The following is a 22,764-nucleotide window of genomic DNA, read 5'->3' on the forward strand; positions in this document are numbered from 1 at the left end:
GTCACTGCCATCTGCAGCCATTGCCAGTTGGAATAATCGTGCTGCTCCTTCCTTTCTCTGCCTGGAAAATGTAGGTCTCAATTTTTGCCACCAGCATAACCAGCAGTTTTTCTTGTGCAAATCTCTTGGATCTACTCAGTCCTGGTAGAACTGTGGGTCCTCGGGGCCTGGGCGTGGAGGTGGACGAGAAGGGGGCGGGGCTCGCCCGGGCGGAGCTGCCTGAGGGGGCGGAGTCAAGGTGCTGGGTGATGAGGGTGGTGTGGGAGGAGAAGGGGGCGGGGCTCGCCCGGGCGGAGCTGCCTGAGGGGGCGGAGTCAAGGTGCTGGGTGATGAGGGTGGTGTGGGAGGAGAAGGGGGCGGGGCTTGCCCGGGCGGAGCTGCCTGAGGGGGCGGAGTCAAGGTGCTGGGTGATGAGGGTGGTGTGGGAGGAGAAGGAGGCAGAGTCACATTGATACTCAGACTGGTAGAAGGAAGAGCTCTGGTTGGAGGTGGTGTGTAAGGGGGAGGGGTTATGGATGTTGGGGGTGGGGTTGATGGCAAAGGGGGCAGGGTGGAGGTGGGAGAGTGGGCGGAGTAGCGTGGGGTGGGCGGCAGGGTGCCCTGTGGGACAGGAGGGCATCTGCTATGGGGGAGGCTGTAGATGTGGCCCGAGGGGTTGTTGTAAAGCGGGTATCGAGGAGGTGGGCAGGATTTCATACGGGTGAATTTCATACAGCGACCCTAGAGAGTAAAAAATGTAAAAAACCATTTATATAAGCTTTTATATGTTTTTACACATGGGTGTGCTAAGCTTCTGAAAACCTAAAAAGAGTCAGTAGTTTTTTTTTTTTTAAAGAAATGAATACTTTGATTCCCCAAGGACACATTAAATTGAGCCAAAGTCACAGTAAAACATTTATAATGTTACAAAATATTTCTATTTCATCTAGTAATGATGGTGAAAATTCAGCTTTGATCACAGGAATAAATTACATTTGAAAATTGTAATGATATTTCACGATATTAGTGTTTTTACTGTATTTTTGATCAAATAAATGCAGCCTTGGTGAGCAGAAGAGCCTTTTCAAAAACATTAAAAAAAAATATTACCAACCACAAACTTTTGAACGGTAGCATATACGTATTAATAGTTTCTGTTTTCTAACATCAGAATGAGCTGTTTTTGCACTATTACTATCCAAAGCATGTTTTTAGTACATCAAACTCTTATTTTAAAAGATCAAGGAAAAGAGTGTAAGAGTTTCTACTTGTTTGAAATCAGGGTTTTTTTCCCACAGTATGGCTCTGAATAATAAAGGTGGCATTCGTGGGATGAATTTAGCCCAGTTTTGTGTTATATGGTTCAGTGCAGTTTAATATTGCTTTAAAGTATCAACAGAAGCTCTTTCCCTGTGAAGATGTAGGCCAATTGCTTTCATTTTAAAGGCCATTTGATTTCTGTCCAGCGTTCTTGTTCTATTTACCACAGCAGATCAGACAGCCTAAAACTCCCCTCTGTGCATTCCTCTGAGGGAAAGGGGAGGGTGGTTGATGCTTTAAGCAGACTATGGTGCATTCCTTTAGGCAGGAGGCATATTAGCAGACTGGTCCTATTGGTCTGAACCAATGCCAGAGTCCTGAGTACTTTCACTCTGCCTCTGTTTCTGACTGCACTTATTGCTAACAGCTGGCCTCCTTTCATCCTCAATATACCTCACATTGTTTTTCACGTGATCCTCACAATCTGCCTGCAACATTTTTAACAAGAATAGATTCTGGAAAAACCCAGAGGTCTGCTTTTCTGGGCATTAACTACTATTACCTCCTTATGTGGAAACAGATTCTGCCTTTTAATGTAGTGTTTTTCTAACTTAAAAAAATTTGTCATAGACATAAGCAATAAGCACAGCTGAGTAGGGTGTAACGATACTCTCATGTCACGACTCAACACATATCACGATACTGAACTCACGATACGATACGATAAAAAATGTACTGTTGATTAAAATGCTTAAGTTTATATTACATTGTGGGTGTAAATGAATAGGCTTGGACTTGGTGCTGGTAACCCAATGCACAGGACAATGGTGACACCAGAATAAAAATATTGATGAGTCTGAAGCTGAAAATACAGAATTATTTTAGACGAATATGCTTGCACTCTGTCACTGACTAGATATATTTAAAATAATGTATGACACTTTTTACTGGTAACATAAGACATTTGGCACTATCAGGACCCACAAATATTCCCCCATTGTATTATTATAAAAATTATATTCAACATTATGTATATTAGTTTAATGTAGTACTGACACTAAAAGTCTGAAAACTTGATTTTTTTTCTCACACAGTAATTTTCATTTTGGGTGAACTATACACAATAAATATTGTCACTATCCATTTTTGTATTGCGATATATTGTGACACGATATATTGTTACACCCTTAATATAAATATATATATATATATACCTGTATATATGCGTAAGCCACAAACTGACAAAATATCTGCAATTTTATGGAGCATTTGTGTAATGCATGACACTATTTATCACCTTCTCTCCAGGTTGAGGTCTCATCACGGATACACGGTCATATCCTCTCCTAAGCCACACCCACAGGGCATCCAGTTTCCCCTGAAAGATTCAAACACAACAGCGGTTCAAGGAGATCAACACTTCAGAGCGTGCTGCTGGGAAATTCAAGCTGCAAAACACACTTCATCAACAATGCAAAAGTGATTGTCAGGGTAATCTGTAACTGACTACCCAAAGCTGTGCAAAGAGACAGAGGACCAAGGTACTTCATTTACATTCATTTTATGCAGTGTTAATTGACAAGTTTCTAAGTTTCTAATTTCCTGTCTGAATCAAAGAAATATGCCTCTGTATAAGTGGAACAGCAATGAGAAAGAAATGTATGTTCCTAAAATTGGAACATCTAATTGGAACATCTCATTGGAGCACATAATTGGAACATATAATTGGAACATCTGATTGGGACATCTGATTGGAACATCTAATTGGACCATCTGATTGGAACATTTAATTGGAACATCTCGTTGGAACATTTAATTGGAACATCTCATTGGAGCACATAATTGGAACATTTAATTGGAACATTTAATTGGAACATCTAATTGACTGACTCTTCACTTTGTATTTTCAACTCAATGACATGTAAAGTTTCTCATTATTTGGCAGTAAAATAAACTGCTTAGGATGTAGCAGACTGAATTTTACCTGTTACTTTTCTCAGATATTGAAGAATAGGAGTGCTGAACAAATAAAAATAAATCAAGTATCAATGTATTTAATAATAATAAAATGTTACTTTTCAAATTGATAAATAAACAATTAAATTGATAAATCTTCAACAACATTTGCCTCTGTTGGTGGCCAGTGTGTGTCCAAGGAACATGTCTTGTTTCCACATATGAAGGGTCCAGTTGCATTTTTTTTTACTTGATTAACAAGTGGATAATGCAAATTGATTAAGAAAAGCAACTGGAAATCATTTGAAAATAATTAAAATTCTATGCATCATTTTGTTTTTATTCATTATTTATTGTTGCATTCAACTACCATTTTAATTTGTGAATTTTGTGAACATCTGTGAACATTTTTAAATGAAAAATAATCTATACATTGATAACTGATTCCTTCATTTTATTTGTATGTGGCATATTTTTGTTTTGTATTTTGTAGCAATTCCATCGAGATTGCTGGGATGGATTTCCATTTATAAGTCAGCTACAAATCATTAGACTTGCTTTTTAGTACACAAATGTGTCCAATATGACAAAACATCCAAATATTTTAATATAGCTCAATAGAGGATTGGCTGTTGGAACCACCAATAACTCCCTGAGGTACAGTAAATAATTTTCTCTTAGAAACAGTTATTAGGAACATTTGCCTCACGCTGTCCTGGATAACATCTCACTTCACTTCTTGAAGAGTTGTGGGCTTCAATGGAGACTAAACAGAGTGAATTTCGTGCAGAATCACACAGACTGAAGTTTGTCTTCATTTTTCTCAACCTGTATGTGTGTTTAATCTCTGCCTCTCAGAGAGGACTGTCACCCAACATAATCCTGAGGAAAGAAGGTGGAAGAGAAAGAGAAAAGGAGTTTGTTTTGTTGGGAAACGGACCAGCTCTGCAAAGCTCATCTCTCTTGGGTCAGCTCGGTTCAGCGTCTGGTTTATATCAACCCTCCCCTTCCATCTGACAGAGACATTATGAAACAATGCATGAACCGCTTCCCGGACTGGCCGAGGCCACCACAGCAGCACGCCGCTTCTTCTGAGCTCCTTCCAGTCTTCCATACCCTGGCCACGACATTTGTTGTCCACCAGATGAGCATAACGTAAGCATGACACTGTACTGGGTCATCCATAGCTGTTGGTTAATGTGTTTTTGTGAGGACACACTGGGATTTGAAAATATTTTGGCTTCGTAAAAGGTACCTTTTTACAATGCCATCCCTTTTACCTTTTACAATGCCATCCCTAGACCAATCTGAATTTTAATTCTGGTCCAAGCTGGTTAGAGCTGCTTTGGTTCTGGTCACTGGTTGGCCAACAATGAAATGCTGTTCACCAGCAAAACATGGTGAATCAAGAATTCAAATTTGATATAAAAAATAAATAAAAATTGTAATATATACTGTCATTTTGTGTGAATTAATTCATCTGTTGGTGTAAAAACGTCTGGTGGGGAACACCATCTAATGTGTCACAATACATTAATATGGATCAATCAAATGACTAACAATATAATGTATAGATGAAAAAATCCATATAAATTGTAAATATCTATAACATCTATTAGAAGACTTGTTTGACTGTTGTAAAAAGATTTGTCAATTAACTGTCATCAAATATTTCATTATTTTACCTTTTTTTCAGAATATTTTTTTCATTGCTTTCAGACTGTTTTATTGGTTATCTCATTATGTTAACTGAGTTAATAGCTTAGTTAAAGGTAGGGCTTTTTTTTTATAAACACTTTTTGTTATACTGGTTGAAACTCTCTTCACATCCTGATAGCAGTCAATAATAGTGGTCTAAATATTAAAGCATGTACAGTACAATTCTCTGGAAGTTTCAGGACCAAAAAATGTTGTCCAAACATTACATTCGGTCTGAATGCAATGATGCGCTGTTGTACCTGCCTGTCCATACCTCATCACGCATCATCAGCGCGTTACATGCTATGCATAGACAGACGTGTCACCGAGCGCCACAACTAAAACTTTTACTGTTCCTCCTGAACCAAAACAACGAGCTTATGCTGCGTTCACGCCATGTTGTAACTATGATTATGAGATGGCAACCCGTGATTTTCTACTTTGAGAGTTTACTTTGTCTCTCGTCTCGTGGTGGTTTGAAGAGGTGTGGCTTTAACCTACTTTTAATTGGACAAACAAAACCTTTGGCTTAAACAGATCTACCTTGATAGGGGAGTACCACTTCTGAGGGGAGATTGGTTTTCGCATGCCGTTGTTTAGGGTCCGTGTGGTGGGAAACTCAAACTCTTGCTCGGGCATTTTCACCCGCGCATTCTTGGCCTTCTCCAGTTTGGCTCCTTCATCAGTGGATCCCTTATCTCCCCAGCGCACCTGGAAATGTGACGGAGACACACATTTGTATCACTGCAGTGGACCGGAGCGAATGCAAGCTGTTCTTTTCTTTCCAAACACCCTTGACTTACTTCCATCCTTTTGATGCCACCAACTCCTCTCCCACCGTAGTACGAAGCATCCACTGTTGGCCACTTCTTCTTTGGGTAGCCTTCATCCTCTTCATCCTTTAGAGAAAGACATTGTCATTAAAAAATTGACGCGAATTATTCATTGAGAAATGTTGAGCAGAACTTGATTGATTGATTGATTGGATTGTGAAAATGCATCTCTGTGTAAAATAAATAGTAAATAAATAGTTGATTTTAATTCCATGCTAACTTAAAAATTGTCATTGGCAATTAAAAACATCTACAAGAATATAGTGAAATATTTTCCATTACTTAAAAAAATTCAGTGAAGGATAATAGAAAAAGATGATTTTTGCATAGGTAGTTACTTCATCTAGCAGCAGGGGCGGACTGGCTTACGCTAACCAGCCAAACTGACCCAGTTATTAAGCATTAAAGAGATCATTTGAAGTGTTTGGAAGAGCCAATTACAAATGAATGCATCCTTTGTTTGATTTGATTATGCCAAGGGCGCAACAAGAACAAAGTAATTATTTATTCTCATGAGCTGAAATACACTTTGAGTTCAAAACCATGAAAAAATAATCCTTTCCAAGCACCCCAGGAAATGATGTCAGCCTATACCTTCCTGTCATCTATCTGAATTTCTTGGCTCATAAGAAATCAGACAGAATTTAATTTCCATATGTTCCCTTGCAGTCGGACTGCAACCGTTTTAATGAAGAACTGTTATTTTGAGTTTTACCCTAGATTACCCTCTGCTGAAACTTTTGCAATCTGGGAATGATCCACAACTTTATCTTAAACACTGTCTTCAGGGTTTAAGAAAAATGTGTCATTTTTAAAATGATACATTAAAAATAATAAAAAAACAATTTTTTAAATGTAATTTTTAAATTCCATTTTAATTCTGCTGTCTTGGGAGAACTGTTGACTAATGGATGAACCAAAGCGTTTGGAAAAAAGATTTTTTTAAAAAATCATAAAATTGTTACATTTTAATTATTTTTTTAAATGTGTTAAGTTTGGGGTCAGTAAGATTTTTTTAAAATACAGTCTTCTATTTGAATATATTTTAAAATGTAATTTGTTCCTGTGATTGAAGCTGAATTTTCAGCATCATTACTCACATGATCCTTCAGAAATCCTTCAAAAATGCTGATTTGCTGCTCAAAAAATTGTCATCAAAGTTGAAAACAGTTAATATTTTTGTGGAAACCCAATTTTTTTCCAGGATTTTTTTTAATGAACAGAGTTCAAAAGAACAGAGTTTTTAGAAATCGAAATATTTTATAACATTGTAAATGTATTCAATCTCACCATCTATCAATTCAACGCGTCCTTGCTAAATATAAACGTCATTCTTAGTAAATCTTAGAATAAAAATACTGACACCAAACTTTTGAACACAGTAGTTAATATGTGTGAATTGTTTTCAACCATCATGACCCATCCCTAGTACAGCACAGTTGATCTTTCTGAGGTAAAAAGATCTAAATGTCGCAGTGATGACCCTGAGAGCAGGAATAAGGGATCAGTTTATACTTCCACTGCAGACTGTTACCTCAGACACTGCAAGACCTGCTTTAAGCTTGTGGAATTTCCTGTTTTGAAGGAGAAATCTGAGACTTGGAAAGAGGAAGACTTACAACGTGTCCAGGTTGAAATGTGCTATGGACAATTAAATTGTTCTCAAAAATTCATAAACTTGAAGAGGTAGTAGGCAACAAAAATTCCTTAACAGTGGAACTGCTCTTTGTCATGTCGTCTCCAGATGTTTACATTTATCCTAGTCCAAAAGGGGGGAAATCATTAAAATTCATCATTACAGGGTGAATTTTCTTTGAAAATTCGAGACCTTAAATCACATAATTTTCTGACACTTTCTGTCTTTTGTCATTATCAGTTTGGCACCCGGGACCACATCTGTGAAAACTTTGCTGAGCAAATGTTTGGAACAAATGTCAGCTGGCGTCTTCTCACAAGCAAACCCCCCTGAAGAAATCTTGTTGGATTGGAAAAAGGTTTCATGATGAGAATACACTGTGGCTCCTACCAAAACAGCAAGGCATGGCATTGAAAATTACATTCAATTAAAATGATTATTTGCTAGAATTCTACCCCTCTGTTTTGGCTCTCCAATCTAATTCGAGCTGTTCGAAATGTGCCTTGAGAGCTACAGCAGAGGGGAAGAATTTCAATGTCTTATCTGTTTTACACAAAGCTATCACATGGCTTCAGACCAGTGTTATTTCAGTTAAAGTTTATTTTATTCAAGCGACAAATTATTCTTTTATGGTTTTAGATTTAGTTTAAGTATAATAACCCTGCTTCAGATGACTAGCCCTAATGACTTCCATAGTATACTATAGAAGTCAATGAGGCCCATCAACTGTTGGTTACTGACATTCTTCAAAATATCTTCTTTTCTGTTCAGCAGAAGAAAGAAACTCATACAGGTTTGGATCAACTTGAGGGTGAGTCAATTATGACAGAATTTTCATTTATGGGTGAACTATCACTTTAGCAGCTCCAGTTACTATCAGCCTGGATATTTTCCTAAATTACTTCCTTTTTGATTTCCACAGAAGCAAGAGAGGTACATGCTTTCAAAACGTCACGAGGGTGTGTAAATAATGACACCCTCATTATTTAGTTTTTGGATGAACTATCCCTCTACAGTTACTAAACGTGCAGGTCTGGAGATGGACATAAAATCAGATTTTTCACACTGGTCTCCCAACTGCTGACTGCAATATGTGATCTTGACATCATTCAGGACTCTGAAAAACATGGAAGAAAAGCAAAACCAAAAGAAAGCATCTCTTACCGAACTGTCGTCCATCACGTGTGGCGGCGGCGGCTCATGGACGATCTGTTGCAAATGAAAAGAAACTTTTTTTTTTTTTTTTTTTACAGTCTTTCATGTCACAGGAATCATCTTTGAAGGAATGGAAATGAGATTTTAATGCAAAATGTCATTTAAAAAAACCCCAACTTATTTCTTTTTATCCCATCTCACTTCTTAGCGATACTTTTTCCATGGCTCAAAATTTCACATTCATTTGCACTTCAGAAGAGAGATTATAGACTCAAGAACTGCTTGAAACCCACTTTTCAGCACAGTAATGACTGGATTTTGGCCTCCGGTTGGGGTAACTTCTGAAAAAGAAAGCTGAGATGAGGGGCTTCAGTGCGAGACTTACCACGGTGCAACAGAGGGGCCAAAACCACCAGAGTATGGCCATAGCGATCATCAGCAGCAGTATCAGCAGCGCTATGGCCAAGAACGTCCCGTCGGTCTGATGGACAGAGCAGAAACACAGATCCAGGGGAGGTTTATGGTCCAAAGGAAATAAACATTGAATAATCTTCCTCATGCCACACTCAAACCCTTCTGGATGGGGTTCCACTTAAAAGTTTGCGGTGTAATGGAGTTTAGGGAGAGAATATTAATAGGAATTTAAGCAAGGAGCTTTTTTTAAAAGAGTATCTGGATCTCTGTGTGAGTGACTATGCCTGGAAGTTAAATATAGTATCTCACGAAACCTTTAAAAAACATTTCAGTCACATTTCACCACAAAATCAAAGAAAAGAAATAAGAATGTATATTTTGATTGGAAATGAAAATTAACCATATTTCCTGACTGTTAAGATTTTTTTTTTGCACTGTGACATTATTTTCTTGATTATTTTCATAACTTTTAACTAATGCAAAAAAAAAAAAAACCATTCAATTATTAGATAATTCAATATTTCAACTGATTTTAAAAATCACTGTATTAGTAATAAGATTATGAGAATCACCTTTCAGAGTAAAAAAAAAACTGAATTAAATTAAAAAACAATGTTACAATGCAAAATATATATATACATATTTATTTATATCTATATATTTATCTTCTGGTTTTCAGGTGAAATGTGACGTGGACATGTTTTCATGAGATCACACATTCAACACCTTAACAATGGTGTTCAATCAATTCACATGCTTTTAGGCCTCTGTCTCGCAGCAAATCTGCCGCAGTCTACCAGCGTACTGTTGGAAAGGCACCCCACCAGAGGAGCGTTGGTTTTTAGAGAGGGCAAGAAGGACAGAATACTGACTGTGTTCAGAGGGTAGACTGAAGATGGAGCTGAGCTAGAGGAACTGCCCAGTGTAGTGGTACTGGGAGTGGCTCTGCCCAGTGTAACAGTGGTAGTGGGCGTGGCACTGCTGCCCTGCAGGGTTACTGTACTCACACAGCTGACGGTCGTGATGGTCACAGAGCTGGAGATAAAACTCAGGCCGTTGTTCATACTGACATGGAGGGAGGCAGACCTATGAAGGAAAAAGAGAGACACAAATACCTGACTTGTTTTGTTCTTCTTTTTTTAAAGCTCTTTTATGAAATATTTGGCTTTCATATTTAAATACAGTAAATAGTGATCAGTTGACTTAACTTAAAAAAAAATTAGGAAAACGTTGCCTTAAAATTATTAAGTAAATAAACTTCATTCTTAATCAAAAAAAAAAAAAAAAAAAAGGTAATGTGGGTATACAGTGTATTAAATGACATATACACTACCATTTTTAATCCTGGGGTGGTAAAACTATAATAACTTCATAAATCATTAATAAATATTATATAATGCTTAACGGATCATTAGTTAATAGATATTCAAATAGCTAGAAATATGAAAAAGTGCTTGTTAATGTTTACTAAAGGTACTAAATGTATTATAAAGTATTACCCCTGGGATCGGTAAAAAGTTGTATGATATTACACTTACAGTAAAATACGTAATTCTGTGAAATATTATTAAAATTTGAAATGTGTCTTCTATTTGAAGATGTTTTAAAACGTGATTTAATTCCTGTGATCAAAGCTGTATTTTCAGCTGTCTTCAGTGTCACCCGATCCTTCTGAAATCATTCTAATATGCTGATTTGCTGCTTAATATTTTTGTGGAAACTGTGATGCATTTTTAGGTAATGTATATTATCATGTAAAATCTGAAAATAACAAATATAAAAAAAATTATACAATAGAATCAACTATGATGGGTTATGCAGGGACTTCCTTTTACTGTTTCGACTGTAAATTAAGACATGACTATATGTATTGTTTAAATTTGATTTTTACTGTACAGTAGGCTACATATAAGATTATGAAGATGTTTTACAATGCTTCATAAACTAAAAAGCCTGGAATAAGAATGCCTTTGAGAGAGCTGGGCGTCTTTCTGTCCTATGTTTGAATTTGTTTCTTGGCTTGTGTGTTTCTCTTTCCATTCTAGCTTTATTTGCTTCAGCTGAAGACAGAGTTTCCAGCAACACTTACGTTCCCTCCTCCTTCAGTACAGGCGCTGGGCAGAGCAGGTACGTGTCTTCAACTACCAGAGGCCTCTTCACTGGAGAATAACACACAGGACAAGAAGCAGCTTGGCAAGTGCCCTTAGGGTTGATTTCAGTGATTCTGTTTCTTTTGACCATGTATTTGTGGATAATTTTACAGCAGCTCAACATATAAACCAATCTGAACCACCCTTGCAAAAATAGTTTCATACCGTTCAAAGGTTTGGGGTCAGTAAGATTCCTTTTTTATTTAAAGAAATGAAGACTTTAATTGAGCAAGGATGCATTACATATATCAAAAGCTTCAGTAAAGACATTTATAATGTTACTAAATGTTTTGGTAACACTTTACAATACGGGTGCACTAATAAGCATTAATTCATGCTTAACTAATGCACAGATAATACAGAATTAATGTGTAACTAATGATTATCTAAGCTATTCATTATTGATTACCACATTAGGAACTAATTAAGAGTCTGTATGGTTAATGTATTAGTTCATACATGAATTGTTATTAATTAAATATGTAATTGTGAATTAATTCCCTAATAACTCATTGTTTTAACTAATAGTGTTAATTAATATGTTAATTACCAGAATGAGCCAAAGCCTTGTATTTCAACTTCCAGATAATACAGGTACACTAATATGCAATAATACATGATTAATTACTTTATTGTTAGTGCAAATTCATGTGTAAATTACTACAATTACTAAATGACTAGTTAATAACGATGTGCCTCAACAAGTAAAGTCATAACATAATGATACCTTTGCAAATCATTAGCTAATGATTAATTAAAGCAGACAACTGGAAGTTGAAGTGCATAGCTTTGACTAATTGTGGTAATTAACACATTAATTTACACTATTAGTTAATAACATATGTTATTAAGGAATTAATACACAATGACACATTGAATTAATAGCAATTCATGTATTACTTAATCTATTAATCATATAGACTCTTTATTAGTTGCTGATGCAGTAATCATTAATTAATGGTTTAGTTCTTCATGAATCATACATTAACTCATGATTATCTATGCATTAGTTAAACATGAATTAATGCATATTAGTGCACCCGTATTGTAAAGTGTTACCAATGTTTTTTTTTCAACAACCCATATTTTTCCACAACCATGTTCCTTTAGGGGACACTGAAGACTTGATAAAAATAGAAAACAGCTATTTTTTTTAATTTTGAATAATATATCACCAGTCACTGTTTTACAAATAAATGCAGTCTTGGTGAGCATAAGAGACTTATTTAAAAAACATTACAAAAAAATCTTACCAACCCCAAACTTATGAATGTCATTGTAGTTTCCAATATTAAGTTTTTAATAAACAAATCCATAATAAAATAGATTTTTATTTGTTTGGAGCATAATTCCAGTGCTTAATGTAGAACTCAACACCAAGATGATACAGTGATCTGGTTGGTTGCCAGGGTGTTACTATGTAGTTTCTAGGCAGTTTTGGGTGATCGCTAGGTGGTGACTCCCTGTCTCAAGTCAGAAGTGTCCACACTCAAGTCTCTATGATATTTTCTTCTGTAGATATGACTCAAATCCCTGTTAATTTGTAAGTCTATTGGGTTGTTTTGCTCATTTTCTCGTAATAGCACACCTCTTCTCAATAAACGGCATGCTTTGAGGTATTATTCATGCCTATATAGCACAAACAGTGCAAGACAAGTTATTTGAGGACCTTTGAAAAGCCCCTAACCCTACGTATAAGTGATGGAGATGCTTGCCTTAGCAATTACCGCACTTATAATTATTTTCAGAAGAAAAACACTGAAGCTGCATTGCATTTCTTTACCATTCAGGTTCAGCCTACAACTGAAGGGCAGAATTTTTCATCCTCCTGTCATTTTCCACATGAAAAATGAGAAACTGGAAAATGTTTGACTCCAAAGCCTCATTTACCCTGGCCGAGAATCGCACTGGTGAGATGGGCCCTGCATTCCCCTGTGCCATCTGATATTCTTTAAGTAAACCAGCAGCTGAGAGAGAAGGATAGAAGCTCAGAGCTCAGAAATCATTAAGACATCAACACCGCAGCAGACCAATTTCTAGCCATTCACTTCCAAGATAAATCCAGCGCTCCAGGCGCTGTGCGTTGAGCCATTTTATTAGTTACCAAATGTAACAGTTATGCAAGAGCCATACGATGGGGAGTATAATTTACGACATACCCTAAAATAAATTCAATTTGTTCACCTATATGTCTAACACATTCTACACATGCTAATCAAACCAATACATATACAAATCTAATATCCTGAACCAAAAGTCCTGGTAATATTTTCCATAGTGTGTCTTTTAATCATGTGTAGATGTGTGTTTGTTGCACATGTGGTTTGCGTTCAAGGAAAGTCTTGTGATTTACAAGTGTTGCGGCCAACCTTTCTCGAGCCCATTGCAGAAAACACGGCAGCCATACTGACATTTGGATTCAATTGGCTTCTTTATCATTACAAAAGACAAAAACAAAGCTGTCTGCATTGCCACATGCATGAAGACAATGCTTATTTTTCGATTTCCTCTGGTGAGTTGACCTTGGCCTGGATGAATAAAAGTTTCAGTCATTTATCAACTATCACTTTTGTTCTTTATCAACTGAGGAGATCATTTGGGTTAGCAGCTAATGCTAACACAGGTTGGCCTATTAATAATTCAGCAGCTCACAGCTAGCAATGCAAGGAACAGGAATCCGTCTGTGCTGTTTTTCACTTACTCACGGTGAGGGTGTTGTTGATACGGAAGCTGCAAAGGATTCTGCTCACATCGCGGGCGTGAAGGAATCCGTTCCCTTGAACCACCACCTCAAAGGATTCTGGGAGGGAGGAAACACATTGCGTTTGATGTTATATACATGTGTCCCGAACAGAAAAAACCCCCCCTGCAATCCGATATATAAGTTCATATAAAAGTTCAGATTTCATGTGGTGTTTTACAGTTGTATATGTAAAAAAAAAGAAAAGAAAAAAATTTGTTGCCTGTCTGAACTAGGTCTTTGCTTCAGGCCTGACGTATGTTTACCTCCTGCACAAATACTCGAGGGCTCCACGGCGAGGATCTCTATACAGGATCTCTTCAGAATCTGAGGCAAGAAAAAATTTATGAATTTATGTTTGAATGTTTTGCATGTCATAGTCAATTTATTGTAGAGACATCCACCAATTTTTACTGTAAGTTTTCCTTGTGTGATATAAAGGCTCTGTGCCCAAACCTAGTGAGCTGGCTTTCTCTCTAGTGCATACAGTATGCACCATTCTAAAGCACTGCGCACTGTCCGTGTGACTTAATTTTAGTCATCAGGAGGGTCTTTCCACGTGCAGGCCAATTATTTTGTGGCCCTGCGGATGGTGCGCGTACAACAGCGCATATGTGAGTGACTAGACTTCAAGGCCAAAGGAGTGTACTTTGAAAGGCTCGCTCAACTGTGCACGAGATGGAGCAGAACATGAAGTATACCCGTGCCTTAACTCATGAAAACTCATAAATGACTGATTGTAGTGCTCTACACGGGCAGCTAATATGCGTCAACTCACAATTGATTTCAATAGAGTTTATCTTGAGTGTAATGGAGGCCAGCTAATAAGAGCTGTTTAAGTAAACCTCACTCGCTTGGCCTCAAGAGGCATACTAGCAACTGACGTTAGAGGCCGCGCTCTTTAGTGTCCTTTTTATCGCACCCCCCATCCTATGTTGGAAACGCTGGTTAGAATCCTGCTCGTTACGGTGCGAGTAGAACCGGAGCGGTTATATTGGTGCCGTGACCCGGGTGGGAGTGAGGTTTAGGGGGGTGAGTCTAATACCTGTTACAGACTGTGCGATTTTGGCAATCCTATAAAATCAATACAAATCACACTATATTCATGGATCTAATAAACTTGGGTACGACATGTATATGTAGACTGTACAATGATGATACATATTGAATCGTAGGCTACGATGCAAGTTAGTATAGAAGAATAAAACGTCATCAGCATGCGCTAGTGGTGAACAAATAGAGCCAGATGAATCGGCAATTGTTGTTTTTATGTGCGCTGAAAAAAAAGAGGAGAATATGGACGCGGTCATGGCTAGGGAAAAGAGGCCAGCTTGGCATGCTAATCTAGCAAATGGAGCTTGAGGTAGTTTTAAGTTTTAGCGCCATGTCACGTTGATAATTTTATTGGCTAGTCAGTAGATGCAGGTCGTAGCAGCAAACACACTGTGAGATGATCATGCTTAATTTCTGACACTGTCAGAAAATTATCGCAGGCTAGCTTTGGTCGCAAGACCGTGACAATGGCAGAACCTCTCACACTGTACGACGTAGCGCCAATGTTTAGGAGCCACGACCACAGGAATCGCCACGTTTGGTGATCTTTCGTCTGGGACAAAATCGTACAATGTGTACCGACGGAGGCCAGCTAGTAGAACCAGTGTTTTTTTGATTAGCTAACGATGAGATACTCTAATTAGCATCAAAATACATGGCACTGTATATGTTGGCCAAACTTGTTGCTGGATTTGAATAAGATTGAACTATTTTTTTAAAGATAAATGTTGATTTTTTTTCACTGAGTCACGTTATCAAATTGCCTTTTCAGTGAATGATACATGCAAATTTGGCTAAAAGACGCCATGCTTTTTGTCTCAAAAGAGCACATCTGATAACATAAAATGCTGCCTATAGGCAGCTCACAAGGTTTTGGAACAGCTATTTACATCAATAAAATGATCAAAAGAAAGATGTGAGAGTAGCTGTTACTGAGTTTAGTCAATTCACTCACTGAATCAATGACCCCTTGCAGTGCTTCAAAGCCATCATTAACAGGAAAGACGTGATCTTCGCTGTCGGCTATTGTTGCCAGCTGTGACCGAATGAGAAATCATGAAAAATATGCTTCTCTATTCTTTCGTTCTTACATTGTACATCAGTTGCTGAAAAATACAGATTGTGGTGACCTGCTCACAATGAAGGGGCAAATCATTTTGTCACCTTACCTGGGTTTCATTAAAGTCCTTCACTCCAACACAATACACAGAAGCTCCCAGCTGACGTGAGCGACCGGCCTGCCATTTCATCGTATCAAAGACAGGGTTCAAAAAGATGTGTTGGGTTGCATATTCAATTAGAGCCAGCACATGTGAAATATCAAACTATGCAAATATTATCTAGATAATAGGCTAAAAGAGACTGTCTGAGAGAAAGAAGGTCCAAGGTTCAGTTTATTTTATAACAGCTGCCTAAAGGGTAAAGTCAGAGCTAAATAGGCTGTTGGTGTTACATACATTTTTCATGTTGGGGGAGAAAGAACGGAAAATATGGCAGGATAACAGGATCTATAAGGTGTAAGGTCTCACCTCTCTGGCTGCCAAGTCAAATTCATTCTCGCGCAATTCTCCATCTGTCAGAGCAATGATGACACTCGCAGTGCGGTATCCTAACAAAGAAAGAGAGAATCTATAATAGTCTATAGAACCGTCATCTGTCTTTAACAAGTTTTAAACTTTCTTTGTGTAAACATAATAACATGATAATGACAGTAGACTACTTATATTTTTCGATGTACATCCGATACAAACCTCGTCAGGCGAAAGAACGAATATGACATCTTTAAACATGGTGCGGTCACATTAGTGACATTTCGTGTATAGCTAACCCCTCTGGTTCTACTCGCACTGTGACGAGCAGGATTATAACCACTAACCAGCGTTTCCAACATGGGAGGGGGTGCGATAAAAAGGACACTGATGTTTTTAAATTTGTGGAGTAAAAGTTATAGTTTTCAAAAATTTTGAAATGTATGAAACAGCTTTTTTTGCAAGCGACATTCCTGCTTGCATCGATTCCAAGTGAAATTACTGTAGGCTACTTCGTAAATGTGCTAAATTTAAACATCGGCTTAGTTTAACTTTTCAGGTTGTTGTAACGGCGTTAAAAATGTAACGTTATAGCTAGCCTAGGTAACATGGGGAAAGATGCCCCGGCTCTTAAGAACTATGTGCATTCACTTTTAAACTGTAACCTATTTAGATACAAGTTTAGCATGTGAAGGATGATGATGCATCAGCCAATGTGTTATTATAGGAAATAAATAGAAACATTTGAACAAAATGTACAATTATTCAGAGGCCATTTTACCCCACCAAACCCCCACCCGCCCTTACCCCTGGGGTCTAATTTTAGGGTATTTTTTATCAAAATAAAAAACTATAACTTTTACTCCACAAATTTAAAAACATTAACGTGTCCACAAATCTCTCATTAACAAGTAGACACAAAAACTTAGATATTTAACATAATACAATGTCATAATTCACTATTTTCTAGAGACACACATTTAGATAAATTAACCTTTCTACTGACTAAATCTCACAAGTGTTAATATTCAGCTGAAATGACAAAATTAAAGATACAGTAGCGTATAGCCATTCATCAAAAGTGAGATTTTGTGTCAACTATATGGTCAGGACTTACCCCTATCCTAGCTACTGAAAAAAAAGAAAGGAAAAAAAAGTCAAGTCAGTCACCAGAGGAATTTGATTCGTAACGTACCGTCACCTGTTCCATAGTAGATCTGCTCGCTTGCCTAGAAAACCACACAATATTTTTTTAATAAACTGCATTTGTTCTGATTTGTACTTTAGTGTATTTTACAATATCCGCTTACCCTCTGAAAACCTTTGTGCATGAAGGTATCTCCACCTGGTAAGACATGCTGAAGCTCCTCCAGCCCAGCACGAATCTGATCCCTGAATATTACGATTTGTAGCATTTTGAGTTTTTCATGGCAATTTACTCTATTCAAGTATTTATACATCATGCAATATTAGCTTACTGCTTTTTATTTAAATAAACACTTAAAAAGAGAGATACAATTCATATTAATTAACATAGAGCGTAAAGCCTGGACCAGCATGGATGTGAATGCTGCCAGCTCTTCTTGATTTGTTGGATCGACACAAATAAAGCTGACAGACTCACAGCAAGTAAAGAGATATCAAAGTCAAAAGCTTTTCAGATGTTGGCAGTATGAAAGCACAGCAAGTGTTATAAACTCTTGCCTGTCTTCTGTAAGTTTCATCAGGATCCTTCCCTCCGTTGAAAAGACTATAAAGGACATTCGGAGCTGGGGGCTGCAGACAGAGAAGAATAGGAAAATGTAATTGGTTTATTCCCAGACCATCATGCTGTCGTTGCCGACTAGCTGACATTAATAGGGTCTACTAGGAGTTCCATTATAGCCATTTCTATTATACAAGCTGTCATTATTCCTTAGCACTTTAATTGGCTTTGCAGCCTTTTATTTATATTATATTTTTTGGACAGTGGCAACTCCAAATTGCACACCACAGTAAAGTGTGCAGTGTTTTGACAATTTAATTTTAACAGGACAACTACCTAAAACTTTAGGTTACACACCGGATTTTTTATAAATACATTGTTGTAATGAGATCACAAAAAAATAATAAAAGTCAGCATGCTGAGTTTCTGCTGGAATCACCTGATGAACTTGTGTGCAAGGTGATCAACAAAGTAGTAGATCTCATTCCAGTGGTGCTGTACACTTCCAGACCTGAGAAGATGTTATGCATTAAGGGTTCAGTATTAGATTGCACAAAATAACATAAAAAAATAAAAAAATGGTCATACACATATATGGACATTAAGCGACACTAAAATGAACGAATGAATTTCATTAGATAAAATATCAAGCTAAGAGGCATCTGCTAATAAATACTGCAGGAGTTTTGTAAACAACTAATTTCTTCATATCGTTACTTGTGTTTTGGTTTTATTGGACATGATGTTAGCACCTCTTTTTTTTAGTATTTTATATTTTCTTTATTATTCAAAGACAAAATCTTTTCTGAACTGTTTTGCTTTTTAAAAAAAGTGTGCTTTGTCTTTTTTTCCTGGACAAATACCACTTGCAAAGGCAAATGCAAATACAAATGTCAGTGTATGCAATCTTCTAGGTATCATTTTGTTAATGTGACATATTGCAGAGGCAGAGAGCATTGCAAGACCAGAGTACTTTGGAAACACCCTACTCTTTGGAAAACGTTTAAAAGTTCACATGATGGATTGAATCCACTAAAGGATTTAGGCTGCATGGTCATATAGTGGTGGAGATTTCCCCCTGAAATTACACACTACTGATATCCTATTTAAGGATTATCTCGATATTCATTACAGATTTGCATGGCAGCATGTCCCTTTCCAACTGTCTTAAAAAGTAGTTTTAAAAAGCGTCTGACACAGATAATGATATCTGAGCATCTAGACTCTAACTTCTTGTTAAGTGGGCTTCTTTAATGCTCAGCTTGTGTAATAGCTCATCTGGCAGGGCAATTGTGGTGGAGACAAATCAAAAAAGAATGCTAAGCTTACGTAAGCGACGTCGAAGCCTTCCAAAGTCAGCATAAGCTTTCCTCTGCGCACACACACCCCCACAAACACACCAGTGCTGCTAATTCAGTCTTGATCAGTTCAACAGATGGTGATGCACATTTCTTTTAATGTGGACAGTCTATTGTTGTCTAATTCTTTTACTGTTCTATTTTTCGATAGTTTATATATATATATCTTTTTGGTGTGAAGATATGGAATTGGAGCCAATACCAGACCATTCAAGACCCAAGACTAAACTTGTCAAAGCTTAAATTCAGACAAAGACAAGAACCATGCAAGGCCAAGCATTTTAGCGAACTGAAAAAAAGACTGAAATTATTGTAGTATTCATTATGAAACACTGCTTTTTCAAATTCTCTGCAATACCTCACTGACCTGTGGTTGAGGTCACTATCACCTTTGCAAATAAGTTGCGGTTTTGTCTGAAACCATAAGCCAAGACGCAGATCCAGGCCAAGACCACATTTACTGTACATTTATGCATTTAGCAGCTGTTTTTATCCGAAATGACGTACTAAAGCAATTTGTAAAAGAGCCAACAATTTTTGTAATATACAATGGCTGGTTTATTAGACATCTAGATTAGGAAGCAAATTAGTGAAGAGGAGATATGTAGAGAATAAATATTTTTTATTTATTTAAATATTTAGTTTTATTTCGTTTTTTTTTATTATTACTGCAAACTTTATTTAAAACATAATTCTATTTTAAAACACTATTTGAAATTTGGAACATTTCGACACGAGGAAAGTGAGTGTGAACCTTTTGAGGCCCAGATCCTGTTAGGGTCCAAAAAGCTGGCTGTCCATTTTAATGAGTTAAAAAAGAGAAAATTCGGAATACATTTCAAACGCTTAACCACTTGCCGATCCGTGATTGAGGTAATTATCACATTTAATACATTGAAAATTGACTGTGGTCTTGTCTGAGCCCATAAGCCAAGACCTAGTCCAAGAAATACATTTTGAGACTCAACCCAAGGCCATTTCAGCATTGCCATTGTGCATCTGCACTGTTCCAACAGGAAAATGAAACTTGCAGTGTAAGCCAATACTTCGCTATGACCTCATCATATAAGAACCTATAACCATCACTGAAAAGACTTTTCCAAAATCTGGGCTGTTGTCCTGCACAATGAAGGCATTGTATTATTCTGCCTCCAAAGAGAAATCCAAATATTTTCATGCATATTATATTTGCCTAATGCACTCCATATTCATCACAGGGTGTGTGTTTTTCACATGTCTTTTCTCTGAGTTTATCTTTGCTTTTGAATGAAGAATGTTAAAAGCATGACTAAACAATGGCATACTTTCTCTGTCTCTCCCTCCCCTCGGTCCCTTTCTCATCTCCATATCATTTGTGCTCAGATGCGAACTCTGATTCAAGACAGCTCTGAGGCTTTGGAACATCTGGCCCTGCTGGTGAAAAGGTTCAGCACACGAGGAACCCAAACAGCCCTAAACGCTCCACTCACCTTCACCTCATGACACCTGCATCAATCTACTAGGGTTTCCCATTAAATAATGACCCTAAAAAGTGACTTCAGACTGAAACTGAATATAATAAACATCATAAACAAACCGAGGGCAAACCGTCAAGAGAGCTACAGTAAAGGAAAATGATCCTTTACAACCAAAATATCCCACAAACATCAATAAATTTGGAAAAACTTTTATAGTGTCTTTTCAATAATCACTTCAGATCTTCTGCTGTTTTTATGTCTTTGCAAAGCTCTTTCTGGGTTGTTGTCCTCATATAGTTACTGTTTTAGGGTAAATGGTTATGCATCCACAAAGCTATTAGAAATACAATACAACAGCTATACTGCAGTGCCATTCTGCGTTTGAGGATTTTATCTGCACATGATATGCTTTTGACCATGTCTATATGTTTTCATGCTTCCTCAAAATTGCAGAGGTTATACAGGAGCTGACCCTCTTAGACGTCTCCGATATGCTGCACAGAATATTATTTCCAGGTAAATTTGACATTTTAAAGGCCTTAGGTTTATGCCATATATATAGGCACATTCAAACCTAAAATGTCATGATTCGCAGCATCAAAATGCGAGAGACTGTAATGATGCTTAATGCTTCTGAAATGCTTGCTGATGTGTCTCTTCAGAGACATAATAACTATGATTGCCTGCTTGACCTTTGGTTGTCATGGATGTTGAATTAACATCCATACAGCATCAGATTCTCAGGTGCCATTACAAAGACACTCTCAAAGCTTATGGAAATGGAAACACTCACTTGTCCAGCACAAAATAGAGGTCAAACCCTCCATAGCACGAGGACCCAGCCTCCCAGCGTTCATAGCTCTGTCCAGCACAGCAGCTGAGCCTCAGGATAAGCATCACAAACAAGCCTATGAGCAGCCTGTCACCTCCACGCCAGTCCATGGACATTATTCCAGGTTGATAACAGCAGCCTTGCACAAGTCAATGGCACTTCCCAGCAAACCCTCAAGGCAAGACATCCAACTTTGGTGGAGATGATTTACTCTGCAGCCTCTTTTGCCTGTGATCCATCCAGGTTGGAGCAGGTCTGGAGTCCTGGAGCTGCAGATCCTGAGGAGCCTGAATCACTCCCTCACGCTCAAATAACTCTAATACTGCTGTGCTGCTGCCACAGATGTGTTTCAGGCTTGTTGAAGTGCTGGCCCTCAGCGTGCCCCTGAGACCTATGTTGACAGTGACTTGGGTTGGATTGAAATCTTCATGAAATAATTTGATTTGGTCTGGTGGTGTCTGGATCTCTGTGAAAATGGGGGTTTATCTTCAATACAAAGAGGGAGTGACATGGTTACTTTTGGAAAAACGTTCAAAACAGTTTTACACTGACTCTCTCTCTCTCTCTTTTTCTTTGTTGCTCTCAGCTCTCTTTCTCTGAATGGGCTTTTTGTTGAGGGTATGTTTGTTCTCTGCTGCCACAGTGTGGTGACTTTTATTTTTGTTGTAGTGGGGGGATATTCGGCGCGCCAGTGTAACGAATGTATAAATTAAAAATGGCACCACATTTTTTCTTTATTACTTTTATTTAAAATATATTTCGAATAATTATTGAACTGCATTTATGTAGCTTGTAAAAATAGTCAAAGGGATAGTTCACCCAAAAAATGATGTAATTTACTCACCCTCAAGTTGTTCCAAACCTGTATGGATTTCTTTCTTCTGCTGAACACAAAAGAAGATATTTTGAAGAATTATGGGCAACCAAACAGTTGACTTCCATCGGGAAAACATCCATTGACTTTCATTGTATGGGAAAAAGAAAATACTTTGCAAGTCAATGGGCCCTG

At 37.5% G+C, this 22,764-nt stretch overlaps 1 protein-coding gene across 1 annotated transcript; it reads right to left on the reverse strand.

The window, feature by feature from the left end:
• Window positions 1–22,299, reverse strand: antxr1b (ANTXR cell adhesion molecule 1b). Its single transcript, XM_056243902.1, has 18 exons — window positions 21,717–22,299; window positions 18,548–18,619; window positions 18,108–18,179; window positions 17,714–17,795; window positions 17,599–17,632; window positions 16,404–16,483; window positions 16,044–16,112; window positions 15,830–15,910; window positions 14,088–14,148; window positions 13,783–13,881; window positions 11,021–11,090; window positions 9,939–10,017; window positions 8,903–8,998; window positions 8,527–8,571; window positions 5,697–5,792; window positions 5,437–5,604; window positions 2,537–2,617; window positions 1–720 (listed from the first exon to the last, which is right to left on the reverse strand). The coding sequence occupies exons 1-18, from the start codon at window positions 21,869–21,871 to the stop codon at window positions 136–138; spliced, it is 2,025 nt and encodes a 674-aa protein (XP_056099877.1). The 5' UTR covers window positions 21,872–22,299; the 3' UTR covers window positions 1–135.
• Window positions 22,300–22,764: the final 465 nt, after the last annotated feature.

The sequence above is a fragment of the Rhinichthys klamathensis genome, unplaced genomic scaffold, assembly GCF_029890125.1.
Source record: "Rhinichthys klamathensis goyatoka isolate OS25496 unplaced genomic scaffold, OSU_Roscu_1.1 h1tg000027l_1, whole genome shotgun sequence".
Taxonomy (NCBI): Eukaryota; Metazoa; Chordata; class Actinopteri; order Cypriniformes; family Leuciscidae; genus Rhinichthys; species Rhinichthys klamathensis.

Bases quoted from the DNA above. Each gene is read 5' to 3' on its own strand.
- antxr1b (XM_056243902.1), bottom strand. From the start codon at position 21,871: ATGTCCATGGACTGGCGTGGAGGTGACAGGCTGCTCATAGGCTTGTTT. The intron at 17,633-17,713 runs GTAAGCGGATAT...GTGGTTTTCTAG, and splicing joins TGCACAAAGGTTTTCAGAGG to GCAAGCGAGCAGATCTACTA. The intron at 2,618-5,436 runs GTAGATCTGTTT...TGAATCTTTCAG, and splicing joins AGTGGTACTCCCCTATCAAG to GGGAAACTGGATGCCCTGTG.